Below are 17163 nucleotides of genomic sequence, written 5' to 3'. Positions count from 1 at the left end.
TATATATATATATATATATATATATATGTGTGTGTGTGTGTGTGTGTGTGTGTGTGCTAAAAGAGTCCTCTAGCGCTACCGATGTGGCTACCGGTAACCCATTGCTTTATGAAAAACCTCTGGCATCAATGTATGATATAGTCATTACAAATTTAATTATTTGCATTTGATCGGCTGTTTGTATCCAGGCATGGTTCTGTGGGGTGCTGGAGGGGCTAAGCACCCTCAAATGAAAGCAAGATGACCCCCAGTTGAGGCTGCAAAAAAATAGGATACTGGTGAAACACTCCAGTGCGGTTTTGAGTTTGTACTTTTTGTAGCATTGATCTGTGTAGCCAATCATAGACATAACTGATGATTTCTTGAACGCAGTGGCCAATCAGAGGTGTCTTAATTCAGAATCCACTCACCACTCAAAGCGCTGCAGTTTTATTCAGTGCTGAATGATACAAGCTTGCAAATACCTCTCATTATAAAAACCGATGTGTTGACATGATGTAAATAAGACAATAATTGTGCAGTGTTAAAACTGAATACATGAGATTGCATGCTTTTTTGGTTGTAGTCCATTTAGAGTCTGAATATGTTTTGTTTTTCAGGGGACGGGGCAAAAATATGTCAAAATAGATGTGTATTAAGGCTTGGTAATTTAAGAAGCACCCTCAGTGATTTGATTCTGGAATGGTGCCTGCATGTATCTTTATCTGTATTTTTATATATTTGCTCTAAAACAGACCATTTCTGAACAACATATATGTATATTAAAGTATGTAGTGCTCCAGTGCGATGTATGTGTTTTTAGTGACCCTGCATGTTCCTCTTGGATCCCGTGGCCCACAAAATTATGACGAAATTAAACTCCAATACCCAGATTTGACATCAAAGGCTACTTGTTGAAAGCAATGAATTACCTATCACTTTTAGTATAATTACCACATTTCTCTTGGACAGTGCATTTCTATTCCCCCTTCATGAATTTGGGACAGGATTCTGCAGTCTGTTTTTAAAAATCATACTTTAAAAGCCATTTAGTGTGTTTATAACATTCATAATTCATTTAGAGCATTAACAAGATGACCCGCTGAAATCATGTTGGAAGCGATGACTGATGAATGTATTCGTAGTCCAGTGCCTGTATATAATTATTGATTGATATAATATAATTAGTGTTGACCAAGTTCAGAGGCTGTCATATGTGGATCAAATTACTGTATTGTGTATTTTCATCAGTTCCAATATGAAAAAAAAACTTACATATTGATTCAATGGATTTATTGCATTTTGAGGGAAAAAAGTATCACGGATTTACTGTTTTTTTAGAATATATAGAAAATATATATTTTATCAATTCATATATAATTATATATAAATATCTATATTTAATGCTGCTGTTCAACTGTTTTTCACATATATAAGTTATAAATTATAACATTTTCAATTGTTTTTTTGTTAGTTTTTTTGTCTTTTTGGAGGTTCTTTACATGTTCAAATGTTGTTTAATGCTAATAGCTTCATTTAAATTCACAATGGCCCCAATGCACCTACATTTTTAGTATTTGTTATGTACATTTAACCAGTTTAATTTATGAGTTGTTTGTAACTAGGCTAGATACCATTAAACTTAAACGCATTGCTTGTCAATACTGCGCAAACAGTTCCACCACAACTTTAAAGGAACACTCCACTATTTTTAAAAAAAGCTCACTTTCCAACTTCAGTTGAGTTTTACTGCTTTTGAATCCATTCAGCTGATCTCTGGGTCTGGTAGTAGCACTTTTAGCTTAGCTTAGCACAGATCATTGATTCTTATTAGACCGTTAGCATCTTGCTCAAAATTGAACAAAGAGTTTTGATATCTCTCATATTTAAAACTTGACTCTTCTGTAGTTTTTGTACTAAGACTGACGGAAAATGAAAAGTTACGATTTTATAGGCTGATATGACTAGGAACTATACTCTCATTGAGGTGTAATAATCAAGGAACTTTGCTGCCGTACCATATACCAAATAGGAATAGTAGCACTTTTAGCTGTCCGGCGTAATAATCAAGGAACTTTGCTGCTGTACCATGGGTGCAGCAGGTGCAGTGATATTGCGCAGCGCCTGAAATGAGTCCCTAGCTAGTTTGTTTAGTAGCAGCACTAGCAGAGTTGCTGGGGACTATTTCCAGGCGCTGCGTAATATCACTGCACCTGCTGCACCCATGGTACGGCAGCAAAGTTGATTATTACGCCGGACAGCTAAAAGTGCTACTACCAGACCCAGTGATTGGCTGAATGGATTCAAAAACGGTAAAACTCAACTGTTTCACTCTAGAGGAGTTGGAAATTGTGCCTATTTTCAAAAATAGTGGAGTGTTCCTTTAACTACAGTATTAGCTTAATTAAAGAATTCTAGAAGCAAAAGTGAGATAAACGCAAGTTCTAACCGTTGCATCCTCTCCAGACAGAATCCCTGGGTTCTTACTCAGGTCCAGATGAAGAAGAGAGTTGGAGTAGTCATCACTCGAGCACAGGGCCTGAGAAAGAGACGTGACACCTGGGAAGAAAGATAAAGAAAGGCTGAATCACACAGGGAATTTAAAGTCCACTAGAGAAAAATGCTTCTATTTAGCATATTTTAAATAATAAACTTTTTTTCATTACAAATTAAATCTCCTGCATAGTAACTTGAGAGAAAAAAAAAAAAAAAAAAGAAAAATAAATCATGTTCTCTAGAAAAATTTGAGAATGGAAAAATAAGCATGTTGAGCTTTAATGAAAGCAAAAATATCTAATTGTTTGTACAAAGAAGTACAAACCAATGAAAAAAATTTACATATCTGGGCAGTGACTTTGTTATATTTTCAATGTGGTCTCATACTGTAAACACTGTTTACAACCACTAAACACACAATGCACTGTAAGCAGAGTGGAATTTCATTTTGTTTCTATTAAATACAGGAAGAAAATGCAAGTGAATGCATTTTGTAGCATGAGACAAAAAGACAACTCAACTTACTCTGTTAGGTGGCAGCTTGCCAGTGAACTCAACCAGTATGCTTTCTCACCAGGGAGTAACAAAAACATCCCATTGCACTCTCTAAAAGGAGGAATTTATTCATCAAGAAAACACTGTAACCTTTCATGATCCAGTCGACTTCGGTTTTGCTTTTATGGTAGCTGTAGTTCATTTTTTTGATGTGTAAATTCAGTTTTTACAGCTGATAGGATGCTGATTTTTCTTCAAAGATGCTATAAATCCCAACCGGATGTGGCAGCCAAAATGAAACATCTCAATTTGAAATGAGTTGTATTCTCTGATGGCACAAGTTCATCTAAGTACTGTATTCAAAGTTAAAACTTCTGCAATGAAGTTGTCAAAAATCATATTAAAAGTAAAGATTAATAATGGGAGTAAAAATGGGAGCTATTTTGAGTGGATGTTGATTCATGGCTCGTGTAAGAAGGCTATCCTTCTATCTACTCGGTTTACAACTGTATTGATTGAAAGAGAAAACCAGAGATTTCGCTAAGCCTGGAACCAGCCAAGGATGCTGGTAATTGAGTCTGGGCTCTCCCAGAGAAGACTGGCTCTTTGGTCATGACTCTGAAGCTCTAGTGTCAGATGCAACTAATCTATCGATAATCTCACTGATTTAAGAGAGAACAGGAAGCTGATTCTAGATCAGTCGAGTGAGAATGGTTATTTTACAGCCTGAAATACTACACAGAGATCGTGTAACAGTGTAAGCTAGATAGATCTTCTATTGTAAAAAAGTGTATATTTAATTTCATTTTAAGTTTAAGTGTTTTAAGTTATTCTAAGCACACACAAAAAAAACTATCTTTGAGATATAGAGTGCTCAAAAAGTATAATAATATTAATAAATATAAAAATACACAGCTATATATCTGTGTATACATATATTTGCATTGTTTAATTGTGCCTACAAATATTTATTTGTTGTTATATATTTTGTATTTTGTAATTATAAAAACCCAGTATTTGACATTTTTATATTTATAGAAAGTTAGTGTAGTTTTGGCATCTACCTGCAAGGGCTAATTGTAAATATGATCTCACATGAACTTCTATTTAACACTTGTTCAGACGTCTAGTGAATGGTAACTGTGGGATAGTTCTTATAGACTTGACCAGCAGAGGGCACTAAACCTCCAGGGACACATAGCTTCTGCACACACCCTTTGAAGAGAGCGAGGTCTTGGAGAGGTTAAGCAGGCGCAAGCCTTTACTGAGCCGACACACCTGCTGGATAAGGTTAGACACCCCTGTAAGGAAATACACATTCATAAACACATTAGATCAGTCATAGACTAAATTAAATAGAATGCACCTTCAGGCAAACACTGACATTGTTGTAGTCACTTTCACAAATGCACGCTTGTGATGTGACAAGCAATGATGTGTCAGACACGATGGCAGTCGGAAACTCTGACACTGATGCATATAGAGGGCATACCAGTTTTGAGGAAGCTGCTTTACCATCACAAGCTACTGATAAAAAAGGAGATAATAATACTAAAGCTAGGCTATTTAAAAGGAGAAGTATACATTTATAAATAAAATACATGACCAACACACTCACAGACAAGCAAGCACACACACACACATTAATTGATTGTTAAACCATTTATAATGTTGATTTAATAAATGCTGTTCTTGAGAACGTCCCTAGGTTACGTATGTAACCCTAGTTCCTCGAGGGAACGAGACGCTGCGTCGAGCGCTTTTGGGGAACGCCTTTGGCAAGAACAACTCTGAATATCGTGTGCAATCAGTCCAATGGAAGAGCGTGGCGTCACGGGCGGGGTGACGCAGCGACCAGGAAGCTATAAAGGCACCTGCCACACAGCTGACTTCAGCTTCGAGTAGGGAAGCAAGCGCAGGCAGGGTGCCGGGAGTATGGCTCTGCGACGCAGCGTCTCGTTCCCTCGAGGAACTAGGGTTACATACGTAACCTAGGGACGTTCCTCTTCGGGAACTCGAGCTGCGTCGAGCGCTTTTGGGGAACGATGTGCCAACGCTGCCAGACTACCAAACCCCTGCCTAGTGTGTATCCGAAGAGCACAGCTAAGGCGAGAGGACAGAAGAGCCAGGAGCGGCTTGCATATCAAGATTGTAAAATCTGGCGAATGTAGAGGGCGTGGACCACCCCGCAGCGTTGCAGATGTCCAAGAGGGACACACCTGCTAGAAAGGCCTTAGAGGCAGCCATACTCCGTGTAGAGTGAGCCTTGGCTCCCAAAGAAAGGGGAAGACCAGAGGACTCATAGGACTCGTTGATAGCCTCGACTATCCAACGACTAAGGGTCTGCTTAGAGGCAGGGGAACCCTTTTTAGGAGGACCGTAGCAAACAAGCAATTGGTCAGGTTTTCTCCACAGCAGCTCTGTGGACGTATGTGTCCAGTCCTCGAACTGGACTCATACAGTTTAGCTTCACCTGGTCTGGCTCCCGAAAGGGAGGAGGACAGAAGGCCTGCAGTACTATGGGTTGTGGCGTAACAGAGGGAACTTTAGGAATGTAACCCGCTCGAGGGTATAAAAATGCTTTGGCCATACCAGGGGCAAAGTCTAAGTAGGTAGGGGCCACCGAGGGGGCCTGACAGTAATATTCATGAATCGGCTCAAATGGAGCTTTACAAAGAGCCTCTAACACCACAACCAAGTCCCAGGGGGGAATACGGGACCGTACTGGAGGTCTCAGCCTCAGCGCACCATGGAGGAAACGTGTAACTAGGGGGGTGTCTACCCACTGACTGACCATTGAAAGGGACGTGGTAAGCAGCTATGACCGCCACGTACACCTTTAAGGTGGAGTGAGTTAACCCCGCAGAGAGCCTAGCTTGGAGAAACTCCAGAACTGTACCAACTGGGCAGTTAGCAGGGTCAAGCTGGCGGTCTCTGCACCATGAGGAGAAGGGTTTCAACCTCAGGGCGTACAGTTTCCTCGTAGAGGGAGCTCTGGATTGGAGTGTGGGGGTCTCAACAACCTCGGTTGGGAGACTGGAAACTATGAGCTGTGCCCCCTCAGGGGCTACACAGACAACTTCCACAACTCCGGGCGAGGGTGAATATTTTGCCCTACGCCTGAGAGAGCAGATCTGTCCTGATCGGAATCACCCATGGAGAGCCGTCGAGGAGAGATTAGATCTGCGAGCCATACTGGGCTCGGCCAGAACGGGGCTACTAACAACAGACGGACCCCGTCCCGGCGTACTCTCGCCAGAACTCCCGGGAGCAGAGCGATAGGGGGAAAAGCGTACGGACGAAGCCTCGGCCAGGTCTGTACCATAGCGTCCAGTCCCAAAGGAGCTGGATGAACTAGAGAGAAACAGAGGGGACATTGCGATATCTCTTGAGTCGCAAAGAGGTCCAAAAACTCTCCATATCTACTTCACCTTAGGGTGAAGCCCCCGGGTCTCGACCCCTGTCTCGACAGTATGTCTGCTCCCACAGTCAATCTCCCAGGAATATACACTGCTCCGAACGAGAGGAGTTTGTCCTGGGACCACAGAAGGATCTGGTGTGCCAGCTTGTACAAGGGGCACGGATGCCGATCTCTCTGGTGACTGATATAAGAGATCGCCAATGTGTTGTCGGTGCGCACCAACACATGGTGACCTCTCAGGTCTGGGAGGAAATATTTCAATGATCGATGCACAGGTAGCATCTTTAGACAACTGGTATGCCATGTCAGATGGCGACCACTCCACAGACCGCGGGCAGGGTGGCCACTCATGACCGCACCCCAACCGGTGAGGGACGCGTCTGTCGCTAGCGTTACACGGCGACCAAGAGCTCCCAACACCGGGCCCTGATTCAAGAACCAAGGTTTCTTCCATATGTCTAAGGCACGAAGGCATCGCCGCGTGACCTGAATAGTTCGGAAAGGATTTCCCCTCGGGGAAAACCCCTTGGTCTTGAGCCACCACTGAAGGGGCCTCATGTGCAGGAGACCAAAAGGTATCACGTTGGACGCAGCTGCCATGAGCCCTAACAGTCTCTGAAACTGCTTCACAGTGAGTGACTGGCCTTCTTTGACTCTCTTGACTGATGTGAGGATCGACTCGATCCGAGCAGGAGACATACGTGCCTGCATCGTGGTCGAATCCCATACTACGCCTAGATAGGTGGTTCTCTAAAGTGGAGAAAGTACACTCTTCTTGGCATTCAGTCTCAAACCCAGCTCCCCCATATGGGCGAGAACGACACCTCGATGTCGAACCGCCATCTGCTCTGATTGAGCTAGAATCAACCAATCGTCGATATAATTTAGAATGCGGATGCCCTGCATACGGAGGGATACCAGAGCCGCATCTACACATTACGTGAACGTGCGGGGTGAAAGTGCAAGGCCAAAGGGAAGTACTCGATATTGGTAGGCTTTGCCCCTGAAAGCGAACCTCAGAGACTTCCTGTGTTGTGGAAGGATGGATATGTGGAAGTATGCGTCTTTGAGATCTATTGTGACAAACCAGTCCTCGGATCTGATTTGAGCTACATCCTGTTTGACAGTGAGCATTTTGAACTTCAGTGACATAACTGAGAGGTTTAGATGACGTAAGTCTAAGATCGGACGCAACCCCCCATCCTTCTTTGGAACTATGAAATACCGGTTGTAAAACCCGGATTCCCTGTCTAGAGGAGGGACCACCTCGATGGCCGCCTTCCTTATTAGGGTATTCACTTCTTGTTCCATCACCAGAGCCTGCTGGGGGCCGACTACTGTCGATGTAACCCCATTGAATGTCGGCGGTGGATGGCCGAACTGAATGCGATAGCCTCTTTCTACCGTGTGCAGGACCCATTGAGATACATTTGGCAGTAGTTTTCACGCTGCTAACTGATGTACTAAGGGAATCAGTCCCTCGAGACTGACCTCTGGTGTAAGAGGCCCCCGAAGGGGCGGCGAGCGTCTCAGCTCCGCTACGCTCACGAGCGGAAATAACTGAGAGCAGTGCTCGCTGGAAGCGGCTGCACCCTGAAACTCTGGCAGGGTTGGCAGACCCACCTCCCGAGGGCACTGAGGTGAGACAGGCACCGTATAATGAGGTGGACACCGCTCTACCCCAGTAGGGGCCGCCCTCTGTAGTCGTGACTGAAATGCGTCATGACTTCTTGGCCGTGGACCTCCCAGCCTGACATCTTAGATTGGGATTAGGCTGAGAAGTCGTCGGCCCAGAGCTTTGCTCTGTCTGTACATGGAGGGGCAGCTCCCGCCCAGCAGTCCCTCCAGTACATCTAACTTCACATGTTCAATAACTGTCATTATATTCCTCAGAATTTAATGCAATCAAACAATCAGACAAGTAAACACGGTCTGGATTGTGATACAATTCACATTGAAGTGATATATTGAACTTCTTGAAGTTAGATAACGGTCATTAGATTCCTCAGAATCAAATGAAATTCAGCAATCAGACAAGCAAACACGGTCTAGATTGAGATAAAGTACACATTGAAGTGCTGACTTCTCAAAGTCATTACATTTCTTATAATTTTTAAACAATCAGACAAGTAAACACGGTCTAGATTGGGATAAAGTACACAGTGAAGTGCTGACTTCTCAAAGTCATTATATTTCTTAGAATTTTTAAACAATCAGACAAGTAAACACGGTCTGGATTGTGATACAATACACATTGAAGTGATATATTAACTTTTCAGTTATTAAATTTCGTAGAATTTAATGAAATCAAAACAATCAGACAAGTGAACACGGTCTAGATTGTGACAAAGTACACATAGAAGTGATAGAACTAACTCCTACTTTTTTAAATGGAGTTTAAACAACCAGACAAGCGGTCGGGTATGGAAAATTCACATCAAAACTGAAAATGATGTAATACACGCGTTGCCTCGACAGCGCGCGAATAATTAGTCACACAAACAATATTAATCCCCTCGGAGACTTAAATAGCTGCTTGTATAATGTTAGGCATAACACTGTTTATTGTATATGCTTATGCAACTTTATGTTTGTGCAACTAAAAGCTCGCCGACGCCCTCCGTATCAATCTCCTCGGAGAAAGAAAGGTGGAGCGTCAAGCCCGATGCTCGGGGGGAAGAACCGAAGCTCGGGCTTCCGAATCCCGGAATCAGGCAGATCTGATGGGTAAGGTAGGAGATAAGGACGTGCCCGTCTCCATTCCCTCCAACAGATCGATCTGCGAACCCAACGAATGCCGGCGCCGTTCCGCCTCGGCGAAAACGGGACCGGTATCGCGAGGAACGCTGGCGAAGGCTCTCTCCTCGAAGAGAGCCCTCCGGGATCGAAGCGTACACAACGGCCGGGCAGTCGGCTCCCTCGAGAGCCGACTCAGCGTGCTTCGATCCCAGGCAAACCACGCATAGACTGTTTGTATCCCCACTCGTGATGTACGTGGGCAGGGAGGAACAAACAATCCATAGCGCAATCTGGAATCGCCCTCCAATTGTCGTGTCTTTGCTTTGCTCTTAGGCATTATGTTGTTTATTGGGACAGACAACAATAAATAAGACTCACAAGACAGACTTTAGACATGCACACACAGAGCGCTTGCTGAAAGACGCGAAGCTGAAGTCAGCTGTGTGGCAGGTGCCTTTATAGCTTCCTGGTCGCTGCGTCACCCCGCCCGTGACGCCACGCTCTTCCATTGGACTGATTGCACACGATATTCAGAGTTGTTCTTGCCAAAGGCGTTCCCCAAAAGCGCTCGACGCAGCTCGAGTTCCCGAAGAGGAACTATGGGATATAATACAGCCGAATACCCGGTGAAGTTCACTTCAAAGGGCACTACTGGTCCTGTTTTAATGCTATTTATAGATGTAAAAATAAATGGTAGCATTACTAATACTTGCCCACCTAAACACTATAAATTACATACAAAATGACATTGAAAAATATTCACGCACACACACAAACATTTAAAAGAACCCACTTTCAAATCAGCAACAGATGCAACAAAATAAGTCAGCAAAGCAGAGAAAAGTGAGGGGAAAAAAACACCCACTCAGAGACAGAAATAGAAGATGCATGCTTATACAGAAAGTGTAAAAACAGACAAAGGCAGGGAAATAGACAGAGAGGAGGCGAAGAGAGAGCTATAGTAGAAAAAGAGAGACTTTGATGCATGTACCTTGGTTGTCCAGTGTATTGTGGGCCAAGTTAATGGAGTGTATGACTGATGCTGGGTTTTCTGACAAGGCAGTGGCCATTTTCTGTGGGAAATCTCTAAATGACAGAAAGAAAGTGAGTAGAAACGGAAGAGCAATACAAGGCACTGCACCTTGGACAGAGATGAAATATGGAGGCAAAGAGGTAGCAGGGGAATAAGACTGGGAACGGCATAAAGGGAAAAATGACAGTGACAGAACAAGAAACGAACTTTTCGATGAAAAGAAAGCGAGTAAAGTGGTAAGAGTGATGAATAACAGAAAGGGAGCAATAAAGAGATTTATTACTCACGCTTTAAGGCCCACGTTTTCTAGCGTGAGCTCCTCCAGACTGCTGGATTTACTGACAGTGTGCACAATCTGTTCTACGACCTCTGAACTCTGCGTGTGAGAAAGAAAGGGTGAGAAAAAAAGAGGAAAGCACTAGAATTCAACTTCGACCATAATGACTGTAATCTCATGCATATTGACACGGATTTCAGACAGGAAGATCTATTTTTATATACACTACCGGTCAAAGGTATGGAATGGGCTGATTTGATTAAAAATACATTAAAAACAGTACTATTGTGAAATATTAATACAATTTATAATAACTGTTTACTATTTAATATATTTAAAAATGTAATTTATTCCTGTGATAGCAGCCGTGAGTTCAGTTTTCAGTGTCACATGATCCTTCAGAAATCATTCTAATAAGGTAATTGTTATCACTTATTATAAATGCTCAATTATTAAGAATGGTTCTTAATATTATCAATGTTGAAAAACATGTTTTTTGCTGTTCGATATTTTTGTGTAAAATGTCATACATTTTGTTCAGGGTTCTTTAATGAATAGAGTTTAAAAGAAAGGCATTTATTTGAAATAAATTATACATTTTTATCAATTTAATGCATCCCTGCTGAATAAAAACATGAATTTATTATTTTTAAAATCTCCCTTTAAAATCACCCCAAGCTACAAAATGCTGTAAAAACATTGATAATAATAAGAGATGAATTCTTGAGAAAGAATATGATGGCATTACTATCAAATTAGTTTCCGAAGCAGCATGTAGATATAACCCTGTTAATACCACAGTACTTTTTTGTAAGTGAAACAAACAAAAACACAGTGGAGGTCGAGAAGGTCATAAAAATATATTTACAATGCGAAAGTCTTTGCAATAAAGTTTGGTGAACCATGAGTTATACGCCATGGCCGCCACGATCACTGCAAGGTCCCTGTGACAAAAAGAGAAACAGAAGGAAAAAATCTAAACAAATTGTTTCAGTGAAGTGCTGCAACAATCAGAGTTGTTCTCACTTTTCTCATGCAAGCCCTCATAAGATTGCAAGCTCTCCTCAAGACTAAAATAGAGATTTTATTATTCAAGAAAAATGATAGATTCTGCAATAAATGCTCCCTGAGAGAAAAGCCAGGAGAGGAAGAGACGAGGACAGTGTGGATCGATGGGAAAACTGATGCCAGGTCCGTGAATTAATGCGCAATGTGTCTATGATACAGCTTTTAAAGTTGGCCCTGAGCCTAAAACCTTTTTACCTATTGCCAGAGTGGATCTTACTGCACTCAGATGGAGAACGGAGAGAAAGAAGGTGAGGGAAAGAAACGAAAGGGGTTTTCTCCTGTTGAGTAAGGCTGATGGCTGTGTTCTCATTTGCAGTTTCGTCATTCCTCTGTTTGGACGCTGTAGTGAGACTGTAGGCGGTGTGTACTCAGCTGTTCTCTCTTTCTAAATGAGAGTTTCTCTACCTCATCCGCTCGTCTCTTTCCCTCTAGATGCTCTAATGGAACAAATGCTTAAAAATCAATGACATAACATCCTCAAGTCAGACGCAGCATCTAGATAGTAGTCTAAGTGTGCCCACTGGTGAAACAGTAAGAAACCAAAGATCTGCAGCTGAAATGCTCTGCACTATCAAGGATTATTTGCTGATTAAATTCTTATTTTGACAAATACCTGATCTTGAAACTTGACCCTTGTATAGAGATATGCCAGTGACCACACTTAGTTACTTGAACATAATTTTCTGATGAAAGACTGTATTCTCCCTGAAGGAAAATCCAGCTCAAGATGGCATATGGAATATGGTTGCTAGTATCTAGTCTGAGCTAGTCATTAGCTAATCCAAGATGGTCATTAGCTGGTGCAAGCCGGTAGAGTATCTTGGAACAGCAACAAACCAGCTCAGTACCAGATGGTCATGGCAGTTTAATGTGATCATGCTGGTTTTCGGTACATTTTAGATGGGGATCCAACTTATAACCTACTTGCACCAGCTAATGACCTGCTACAGTATATATAATATAATATAATATAATATAATATAATATAATATAATATAATATAATATAATATAATATAATATAATATAATATAATATAATATAATATTTTAGTAAACAGCATTTTAATCACATCATTGATCCTCACCAGAAAAAGTGTGTTTGAGTAAAGTGTTAAATGAAGCGTATCATTTCTCAGAGTCAGAGTATAATTTTAAGTGCATTTCCTTTTTTATGTGTTAAAGGCGGCAGGGTTGTGTATGCTTGAGTATGCAGAGTTGACGTCTGTTTCCACAGGTCATATATATACTGTTCCTGTTTCAACCGGAAGAGAGTTATGAACCAGCCATCAGACTTCAAACACAGACCAACATCAGCAGAAGGTACAGAATCTGTTCTGAAATCAGATAAGCAACCAGACACCCATTGGACGGATGTAGAAAGACACAGCATGACCCTAACCGGGCAGGAAGTCAGCAGGGATGCCACAGGAAAGAGGCTAAATATATTATTACTGTGCCAGTTCAGCACACATTCAAAGCAGTGGCTGACATCAGATTGCCTGTGTCAGTTATAGCATTCAAATCTCTGTCAATATGAAGCTATTAACAAAGCAAAGAGTTATCATTAGATTAATGCGTCCAAAATGAAGACGCTTTTAAACCACCAATCTGTGGGATGTAGAGATAGCAATGGAAATGAAGGCTAGCAATTAAGGTTGCAGATACAGAACATGTCCAGATGAGATGTAAATCTGTGGATACCCGCTTTCCAGGTGACTGAAGTCCAGCAGGTTAAACTCCCTGTTGTCCTGCGAATGATAGATGGTATCCACATCCTGAAAGAACAGAATACATGTTGGAAGAATGAGATAGAGAGACTCAAAAAGAGGAAGAAAACACATTCAGAGTGGTATAAAAGCAGTGACGTATATAGAATTCGGCCTCTTCTCTTGCTAAGGATAATTTTGTGGTCAGTATGAAGCTCTTACCCACTGCACTTCCTCTTTACAAGAGATGCCATTGTAATCGCACAGAGCTGCATATGTCTCAGAAAAGCCCCCTTAAATGGGAGAAAGAGAAAGGGAGATTATGTGCCTAATCATAAAAATAATTACCTGTCCTACCTACTGTACACTCATACACAAAGGTTTTTCAATTAGTTAATAGCACTTAAAGCCAAGAACTCTCTTCTTATCAAGATCTATTTTTGCTGCACACTACGGTGTTCTCGAGTTGGCTATACAATTTTTTTAATATCACCTAAGTTCTTCATTGATTTTTGGTTTCTTTAAAACACTATACACAAATACATTTATTTCTAAAAATTCAAAAATATAAAATTACTTGTGGATTTTAAAGGAATAGTTCTTCTAAAAATGATTCAATCTGACCTCAAAATGACCTCATTTCTTCTGGGGAATCTGGGGAAATTTACAACACTCACTCTGCGGTGAATGGGTGCCATTAGAATGAGAGTCCAAACAGCTGTTAAAACATCACAAACATTCAGAGGTAATCGACCCACTCCAGTCCATCAATTAACGTCTTACGAACTGAAAATCTGCATGTTTATAACAAACAAAACGTTGTTTTTAGAAAAGAATTTCAACCTCTGGCCAAAATACCAGTGCATAATCTATACCTCGTCCAATGAAAAAAATTAAACTCCTGTTGTCTTCTCATATCAAAATCCACCAACATATTTGTTTAGAACTGTTTTGGACTGTTTATGTGGGTTTGTTTATTACAGTTAACTGATGAACTGGAGCAGTGTCAATTATGTGGGGGTTTTTCTAAGCTATTTATACTCTCATTCTGGCGGCACCCATTCAATGCAGAGGATCCATTGGTGAGAAATTGATGTAATGCTAAATTTCTCCAAATCTGCTCCAACAAAGAAACAAACTCATATACATCTTGGATGGCCTGAGGGTGAGTAAATTGTTAGCAAATTATAATTTTTGGGTGAACTATTCCTTTAAAACTCTTGTTTCAATAACAATTTACAAAAGTAGTTCTCAACTCTAATTCTGGGGACCCACTGCTCTGAACATTTTTTTGGATGTCTTCCTTATTTAACACACCTGATTCAGATCCTCAGGTAGTTCGGAGAGAGCTAGATGTTTTTGATTGGATTATTTTTTGACTGGATAACACACATGGACCACAGTCAATATAACACCTATTTTACTAATATCTGCCAGGAAGCAGGGATATTTATGTGCTGTCTTCCAAAAACAAAAAGATATTTAAAGTGTTCTCCTGTGACATCAAGACTGTGTAACAAGACTGTTTTGTTACTACTCATCTTTAAGCATATAAAACAAATCAAACTGTGCATTAGCACACTGCATCTCTCCCTGTCACCATATGAAGGGCACCGACTAATTTGCATAATCTTTCTTATACTCACTATCACTGGTTGCTTTTATCATTTTTACTTGATCTTTTGCATTATTCTTTTTGTTGTTTTCTTAATTTATGTATTTGGCACAGTGTATTTATTCTGTCCTTCGCTGTCTACAGCTGCAGCTGCTGTGGCAAAACAAATATTGTTATATAATTTGTCATAGCAAAGCTCACCAAAACCAAGTTCATGGCATAAATGAAGTGCATGCATTGAAAATGTTCTATAAGATGACGGCAGAGGTGTGAGGGGAAGAAAAGAGATTAGAGAAATTAATATCTGGTGTATAATAAAAAATATTTATGAGACTGTGTGGGTGGGTGCATGAACTATATGTACTTCTATTTCTCTCACCACATGCCCTTTGCGTCTCCACCGAACTCTCAGAGCTGGGAGAAAATTTCTGATTTCCGTCAGTAACATCTCCATCTGCGTGAAAGATGGAGGGGCTGAAAAAGAAGAGGGAGGGGGTAGAGGGGGATTCACAATGCATCAGAATCTCAGTTATTCTGACCCAGCATGCGAACACCTGGCCAAAGAGCTGAAACAGGAAAGAGAGCGAGAGAGTTGAACACTGAGACAGAAAAAGAGTGCTATTATGCACTGCACTAATCTCCTCCTGTCTGAATATGAGCAAATCTCTCAATTAACTGCTCAGCAGTATATCTCCCACCCCTGCTGCTCTAGCAGATACCGACTCCTATAGGCAGCATTATGGATTCTCCAAAAAACTACATTAGCACTACCAGATACAATGCAAAGGCGACAGAAATCAGATTTGCATCTCTGTTCAGATGGAATAAGCACATATAGACTGCAACAGCGCTAGTCTCTGCCTTAGACATAATAAATGCTGACCGTCCAAGGAATATTGCACATCTCGATCAGGTGGGCTTTAATCAGATTGGCTGTTTTTTTATACAATTTACAATAATAAGGTGAACAATAACATTTTTAATGGAGAAAATGAAATATAACTATTTCAGTTTTAATAAAAAAAATATTCAGCATTAGTTTCAGCTAGATATCCATTAAGATAAACTATATATGTCACTTTGCAATGTATAAATAATATAGCAAATATTGGCAGCATTTTTTTACAGGAACAGTTCACCTAGTTGTTCCAAACCTATATGAATTCCTTTCAGCTTTTGTACACACAAAAAAAGATATATTTAAGAATGTTGGCAACCAAACAGTTGACGGTAGCCATGGACTCCCATAATATGGAAAAGTCAATGGCTACCATCAACTGTTACCCATATCATTAAAAATATCTTGTTGTGTGCAACAGAAGAAAGAAACTTACACAGGTTGTGAACAAGTTGAGGATGAGTAATCATTTTTGGGTGAACTATTCATTTCCTCAATATAATAAGTAATATAATATAAGTACTTATTTGGAATTTAAATGTCTCTACTCAAAAACTGCTAAACAATTACTTTAGTAATTCAATCAACAGCAGCCTATTTTTGTGATACAATCTATTTTACACAAACCTGCCCCTAAATGCATTTGTGATTGGTTGCTTTGTGTGTCAGTGAGTTTATTCCTGTCTGAGTGGGCAGTTTTTCAAACAAATAAGTCGCAATGTGGACCGTTATGCCGTTCAATCAAAGAGCCTGTGAGGTTCTTGGGATACTTACGTGTAGATGGAGTTGTTGAAGATCCGAGAGAGAGCGAAGTTGATGTGGCTGATCAGCTGATCCAGGTGGTCGTTAGACTGCAGCCTCAGGGAATATGTGGACTTGTCTGTTTCTATGACAACCTGTAAGAAAAAGAACACGCTTTAGTGAAAGCAAAGTGAAAGAAAAATCTGGCCACTAAAGCCAAAACACTGGAGCCCTGTAAACGCTTTTCTTACTTGATTATCCGGGTGGGTGTTCATTGCCCGAATCTCCAGGAAGTTGAACGTTTGTTCCACCTGAGGTGAAAATGAGCATCTTGCTACATAAGTCATGCTAAACCAGATTACTGCAGTGCTTTGAGACGAAGCAGACACGTGGCGGGTAATTGCTTACTGTACCTTGGTTGGTATCTTGGGGGCCATTATGTACAGCCGCCATGTTGCCAAAACCTAAGAGGCAAAAGAGAGGATGAAAGCTCAATAAATAAAGAGCAAGATTAAGTAGAAACTTCAAGACAATGTTCGAAGAAAGTATGGTTTAGGTTTCTCTGGAGAACAGCCTGTTCAGCTGAACCTGAAAGACAGTAGACGGTATCCAAGTCATCAAGCTGTTTCTGAGGAACTTTAACATTACAGCATTTTGTCTTCTGAACTCTTTACTCATAAAGATAAATATAATA

The 17163-nt window shown here is 40.9% G+C and overlaps 1 protein-coding gene across 9 annotated transcripts in view; it reads right to left on the bottom strand.

Annotated features, from left to right (window-relative positions):
• The window catches only part of LOC127933484 (capping protein, Arp2/3 and myosin-I linker protein 3), a 60126-nt gene that overhangs the window by 28260 nt on the left and 14703 nt on the right, over nucleotides 1–17163 (bottom strand). For 6 of the 9 annotated variants that reach the window (XM_052530525.1, XM_052530544.1, XM_052530531.1 and 3 more), the window contains exons 3-13: nucleotides 16883–16933; nucleotides 16721–16780; nucleotides 16503–16624; nucleotides 15210–15304; nucleotides 13438–13508; nucleotides 13211–13284; nucleotides 11309–11384; nucleotides 10451–10539; nucleotides 10122–10216; nucleotides 4185–4271; nucleotides 2429–2538 (exon numbers count right to left, since the gene is read on the bottom strand). In XM_052530525.1, the coding sequence (XP_052386485.1) occupies nucleotides 2429–2538; nucleotides 4185–4271; nucleotides 10122–10216; nucleotides 10451–10539; nucleotides 11309–11384; nucleotides 13211–13284; nucleotides 13438–13508; nucleotides 15210–15304; nucleotides 16503–16624; nucleotides 16721–16780; nucleotides 16883–16933 (930 nt within the window). The remainder of the gene's footprint in view (nucleotides 1–2428; nucleotides 2539–4184; nucleotides 4272–10121; nucleotides 10217–10450; nucleotides 10540–11308; nucleotides 11385–13210; nucleotides 13285–13437; nucleotides 13509–15209; nucleotides 15305–16502; nucleotides 16625–16720; nucleotides 16781–16882; nucleotides 16934–17163) is intronic. The other 3 variants (XM_052530565.1, XM_052530560.1, XM_052530517.1) reach the window with 2 other exon arrangements.

The sequence above is a fragment of the Carassius gibelio genome, chromosome A2, assembly GCF_023724105.1.
Source record: "Carassius gibelio isolate Cgi1373 ecotype wild population from Czech Republic chromosome A2, carGib1.2-hapl.c, whole genome shotgun sequence".
Classification (NCBI taxonomy): Eukaryota; Metazoa; Chordata; class Actinopteri; order Cypriniformes; family Cyprinidae; genus Carassius; species Carassius gibelio.
The sequence above is the reverse complement of the archived record's forward strand: the minus strand, read 5'-3'. Positions and strand labels throughout refer to the sequence as shown.